Source organism: Manacus vitellinus, unplaced genomic scaffold, assembly GCF_001715985.3.
Source record: "Manacus vitellinus isolate BGI_N305 unplaced genomic scaffold, ASM171598v3 ctg7180002437953_pilon, whole genome shotgun sequence".
Lineage (NCBI taxonomy): Eukaryota > Metazoa > Chordata > Aves > Passeriformes > Pipridae > Manacus > Manacus vitellinus.
Genome location: NW_021938752.1, coordinates 1 through 5,774, shown reverse-complemented (window position 1 = coordinate 5,774; position 5,774 = coordinate 1). Strand labels below are relative to the sequence as shown.

Below are 5,774 nucleotides of genomic sequence, written 5' to 3'. Positions count from 1 at the left end.
GGGATAGAAGCTTATGAAGGATTCAAGCAGAATCAGTTGATGTGACTTATGTAAAGCGGCAAATCATAAAGTATTAAGATGAAAGTCTGACTGGGACAACAGTATTCTTTTAAACTTTGTGAGCTTTTCAGCCATCACAATTATTTTTAATTAACAGGTTGCCAAGCAGTGAAAAGAGGAAGCATACCACTGTGTGCTGGAACAGGTGTTCCCATTCATCATGACCTCTCATCTATCTTACATTTGTACATAGTCAGCATGAGTCAGGAAATTATTTTTTGTCGATGAGAAGTAACTAAACAGAACTAATTGGTTTTATTTCCTTAAGAGAGAGGAGTTTCCCATTCCCAGAGAACCCCTTGCAATTGTTTGTGGGAGGGGCTACAGACTTATATAATCTCCAGGCAGAACTACTGAGAGCTTAGAGTGAGTTATAGTGTGCACAAGGTAAGTTTTTTGGATTTTGGGAAAGTATAGGGAATTATTGAATTTGAAATGAAGTCAGTGAATGGGTTTTACAGATTGTTTGTACTTTCTTTACTAATGTGACGGTTATATGCATGAAATGTTAAAATATTAGTCAGCTACTTCCTAGGTGTACAGAATGAAGAAAAAGAAATGTAGATCTCAGAAGTATGGAGTATTTCCTTATATGTCCTTCTTCCTATTGTAGAGAAGCTGATATGTTATTTAAAAGGGGAACATGGTGGGGTTTTAGCCATTTCCCCTTTGCTGCTGCTAATGCTTTAGCTTTATTGTTGAGACGGTGTTAATAACTGTGAGAGTGGTGTAAACCAGGGGCTGTCTGCATGTTTGCTGCTGCTGTGCTCATGTGGTTCTGAATGGGGCAGATGGTGATCTGCCTAGAAACTGTTACTGCTTTATATTCCAGCAAAGTTGAAATTGTCAAAACAGGCATTGCCCTTTAGCTCTGTCTGTGGTAAAGGCAGATCTGATGTTACCAGAGACAAAATTAATTTCTATGTCTTTGGAGACTTGTCTAAAGAAATTACCAGAACGGGGAGTGTTGTAAAGGAGATTGAATGCTTACAAGAGGAATAAATATTCCTTCCTGCCTCTTTACAATGGAGCATAATGGCTGCTGGTGAAAGCACAGCAATTGCTGAGTTAATATGGTGTATCTGATAAACAGTAAACTGAATGCTGAGATAATGCCAAAATAAACAGAAAGCTCAGTCTGCTTTTTGCTCAGAGCAGAACACTTTGGATGCAAATGGGTTTGGTTTGCTTGTTCTCTGAAGTGGGCCAATGGCTCTTGGTACAGAGTTCTGCTTAACGAACCTGCATGGATAAAAGACATTTTTAAGGCAAGGTGATACAATGCAGTCTCTCAATGTACTCTAACCTCTACCTCCTTTAGTAAGTCCAAAGTCTTGAACCATAAATCATTGGTTTCAAACAGGACAACTTTGAGAGCCAATGAGAGACTCAAACCCAGCATTCTGAATCTTTATTTTGCAAAATTTATTTTTTTATTCCAAATAGGAAGAAACTATCAGGCACGTGGAAACATGTCTGGGAAACCCAAGCTGCACTACTTCAATGGACGAGGCCGAATGGAACCAATCCGGTGGCTGCTGGCAGCAGCCGGGGTTGAGGTTTGTCTCTTTTCTTATATCAAGAGCATGTGACAAATATGTACTTTTAACGTTCCCTATAAAAAATGTGACTGACTGACCTGCAGCTTCAAGGCCTGCATTTAGTGCATTGCTGGCCAAGCCAACAATGACCATGCGCTTACCTTAAGCAGGGGCAAGTTCCAGTCTCACTTCCATGCATCTCGTGCCAGGCCTACTGGTAGCACCACAAATGCCTATCCCCTGTAGCTACTGAAAGAAAAAATTAAAACCACAGCAGCAGAACCTGGCTTCTTACCTTCTGATCCCAGGGGTCGAGCACTTCCAGTTCTGAAGACCTTCAGTTAAATTTCAATGTTCAAAATAGCAAAAGACTAATTTTGCTACTACAACATAGCTTACCCCAGAAGGTACTTTCGATTATAAATCAAAGTTTTCTTTTTTGCCACTAAGACTTTCTGATATTGAAGCAGAGAGGAGTGTGGGGATCGGTAGTTTGTGTAAGCTGTGAGGTTTTGTCATGGTGATGGCCAATGCACCAGAAAGCTTTGAAATATTATTTATTTTTTAAAAAATAAAATGCCCCAAACACAGCCCCCAAGCTAAACCATGGAACAACAACTGAACTTTTCTTCTCTATTTCTTGCAGTTTGAAGAATCTTATCTGGAAAAAAAGGATGATCTGACAAAACTACAGAAGGGTAAGATACCTTCACTATTTAATAATAACACTTACAATGATAATGATAACAACAACAATAGCAATAATGATAATAATTTGTCTGAGAACACCTAAGAAGTCTTAGTCTCTTAAAAAGATAATCTAGACTTGATTGTGCTTGAGGTATCACAGACACACACTGCAGTGTGTTAGGTGGCCTCATCCACCCAGTTGCTTCAATCTTCACTGAATCGCAGAAGGGCTGAGGTCAGAAGGCACCTCTTGAGATCATCTATGCCACCTCCCCTTTTCAAGCAATACCACCTACAAGCCATTTGCCCAGTCCATGTCCAGCTGAGTTCTAAGTATCTCCAAGGATGGAGGCTCTCTGGCAACCTGTGCCAATGCACAGTGAAAAAGCCTTTCTGTAAGTTCAGATGACTGACTCTCCTTTGATTCAGTTTGTGTCCATTGCCTCCTGTCCTATCACAATACAGGTTTTTGTCCTCACGTCATCTTCAAATTCATTAGCATTTTAGGTTGCCTATGACGTTGTTGTTTTATAATCCATATGAAAACAGAGTTCCAGATCTCTGAGTTTAACCTGTAGCTCTGATGCATTCCTGCTTCCCAAGGCAACTACTCATCTTCTAGCTTCAGCTTTTGTCTTTGTGAACGTGATATTCACATTTCCTCCAAATCATATTACATGTCTGGGCTCTTCCCTTGGCTTTTGAAAAATGGCTGAGCGAGGGTTGGCATGTGCAGTCCTGCTCTCCTTCAGGAATAATGACTTGACCCTCCTGCCACCTGCTGCCTTTCAAATGTATTTTGAGACACAAGCATAAATGTAAATACGCCCTGAATAGCAGAGAGTTTCTTTGCATGATTGCCTTACAGTGGATGCAAAGAGAGACATAGCTGATCAGTTATCTGATCTGAAATAGTATTCCATAAAGCAAAAAACCTCACTCACTCCTCTGATCTGGTGATCTCTTTCTGGAGGTATTTTTACTTCTTCCTTGTTAGGTCAAGGCTTCTGCAGACTCACATCAAATGATACTTGGGTCTTGCAGGAATCTCATGGAACTCCCCTGTGATTCCCCACCTCATGCCTGTACAGATGAGATGCCATTGTGCAAAGTCAGCATAGAAGTCACAAAGATATTGTATGCTTTTCTATTTGCATTATATGCTGAAAAGTCCTTAAATTGTCCAGATTTTCATAATACTTACCAACGCATGAGAGAAACTGCTGGATCGCATCCTTCAGTCCTTCTCATCTGTATTAATCTCCACAAAAATCATGTGAGTTAGGGCCATGCCACACATGTCTTTTTCTGGGCATGAAAACTAAAAGTTCTGCATTTGGGTGCTTGCTCAAATCTGAAAAATCTTCAAGAAGTTGATTGCTGTAATATTAAGTTAGTCACGTGTCGCTGAGATATGGTTGTTTCATGGTAAGCATTTTCCCTCCCTTCTCGTAGGAATGAGGAAGATTGCCACCAAAAGAGTTGTCAAGCATGGGAACAGGCTTGCCAGGGAACTGGTTGAGTCACCGTGTGTAAATGTGGCACCTGGGGACATGGTTTAGTTGTGGAGTTTGGCAGTGTTAGGTTTACAGTTGGACTCGATCTTAAGAGTCTTTTCCAGCCTAAATGATTCAATGATTCTAAATAAAAGATAATATGTGTTGTTACTTTGCCTGACCCCCCCCCAATGGTTCTCATTCAGAGACTGAGTGTCTCCTTGTCTTATCTCCTTTTCCCTAGATGGATCCCTGCTCTTTCAGCAAGTGCCAATGGTGGAGATTGATGGCATGAAGATGGTGCAGACCAGAGCCATTGCCAATTACATAGCAACGAAGTACAACCTCTACGGGAAGGACCTGAAGGAGAGAGCCCTGTACTGTAACAGTACCACATTTTCTTGTTAGACCGCAGTTCACGCTACATCTCTGTGTAACACAGGAATATCCCAGCTCACAGCTAAATTCAGGGTGATAGAGCAGTGCTTCATGCAGCACGTGTTGACTGTGACTGCAGGTGATGTCTAGGGCAGTGATATCCAGCTCGATTAGATGGGCAGCGTGGTGCAAGGCTGCTCATGAATCATCAATCCAAGGTCAAGACAGTTATCAGAAGAAAGCAGTCAGGAGTGCAGACTGTCTTACTCTTGCTCCTCTTCAGTTTTTTCTGCAGAATGTCACAGCAGGCATTTTCAGCACGTCAGACTCAGGGACATGTGTTTGATGGGAACAAAAAACCTCCTCCTTCTAAGAGCCAGGAATTAGAGTAGAATTAGCATTAGTAACTGGTTATTTAACAACAGGACTCTTAGGGCACATGGTTTGACTGGAGGTCTTTTGAAATGCTTCAAATTAATAAGTACTGGTAAACAAATGTCAAGATATTTGTTAGGAATTGTATAGACCCACTATTTAACTTACTAGGTCTGATTGGATTTTTAACACAAGTTTAAAAGACACACCTATTTTGTACTCAGGTTCAGAAAAAACATAGTACAGAGAAGTATCACCCCTAGTGAGAAGTGGAAGAGGGACAGTATTTAGGTTTGGGTTAGGCACTTTGCATTTGTCTTTCACCCAAGCGTCTCCCATGTCCCTTGATGCAACTGCATTCTGGAGGGAACTACTCCAAGCTATAGATGTGAGATCGAAAAGGTGGAGATTTCCCAGCACCTCAGCGGGGTTATGCCAGTAGCTATTGTGGCATTCAGACCTACTGTGTTTGACTTGACCAACTGGATCTGTTCCTTTCAGAATCGACATGTATGTGGAAGGAATGTTTGATCTGAACGAGCAACTCATGTCCTATGGTTTCCAACCAGCAGATAAGAAAGAGCAACATTTTGCTAATATGGTGGACAAGACCACAAACAGATACTTCCCAGTCTTTGAGAAGGTATGTGGCAAAGATGTTGTAGCTTAATCGATACTGTTCTCCTGAAACTCCATCCTGAATCTACACCAACAATTTTTCTTGAGGAAAACACTTAGAGATACTGCTCTGGTTTTGATAGGGCTGAGAGGAGGATGGAGACAGGACACTACAGAGGGTACAGAAGGCACTACAGATCTGGGAGATGTGCAAAGCTGCAAAAACCCAGGACACTATGAGCTTTACAGAGGTCCATGTTTCAGTCTGTATGTTGTTTTAGACAAATAAAACTATAACATCAGCTTTTATGTAAAGTTGGCATTCCTCCTGAAGTGCAGATGCCCCTCTACTATACAATCTATGTAAAAGCATTACAGCTCCTTCTGTATCTCATGAAGCTTAGCATTCAATGCAGCAGCATCGACTACTTAAGATACAGAAGGGAAGACAAGAGGAGTACAGCTGAGCTGACAGAAAGAAACACAGTAAAGAAGGGACTGATTAATCATTCCTAGGAAGATCACACCATTTGTTTGTACTACAGGTGTTTGTACTGCATTTCATTCTTTCAAGGACAACTCTGTGCAATGTATAACCTTGCCTTGAAGATACCAT

General features: G+C 41.2%; 1 protein-coding gene across 2 annotated transcripts; it reads left to right on the top strand.

Annotated features, from left to right (window-relative positions):
* The first annotated feature begins 368 nt into the window (after positions 1–368).
* Positions 369–5,225, top strand: LOC108640633 (glutathione S-transferase-like). 2 transcript variants are annotated; one of them, XM_018077815.3, is made up of 5 exons: positions 369–447; positions 1,507–1,619; positions 2,248–2,299; positions 4,032–4,164; positions 5,042–5,225. In XM_018077815.3, the coding sequence occupies exons 2-5, from the start codon at positions 1,533–1,535 to the stop codon at positions 5,208–5,210; spliced, it is 441 nt and encodes a 146-aa protein (XP_017933304.1). In that variant the 5' UTR covers positions 369–447; positions 1,507–1,532; the 3' UTR covers positions 5,211–5,225. The 2 variants fall into 2 exon arrangements, with proteins under 2 accessions (XP_017933304.1, XP_029815069.1); XM_029959209.1 differs by lacking the exon at positions 369–447 and adding an exon at positions 1,305–1,328.
* Positions 5,226–5,774: the final 549 nt, after the last annotated feature.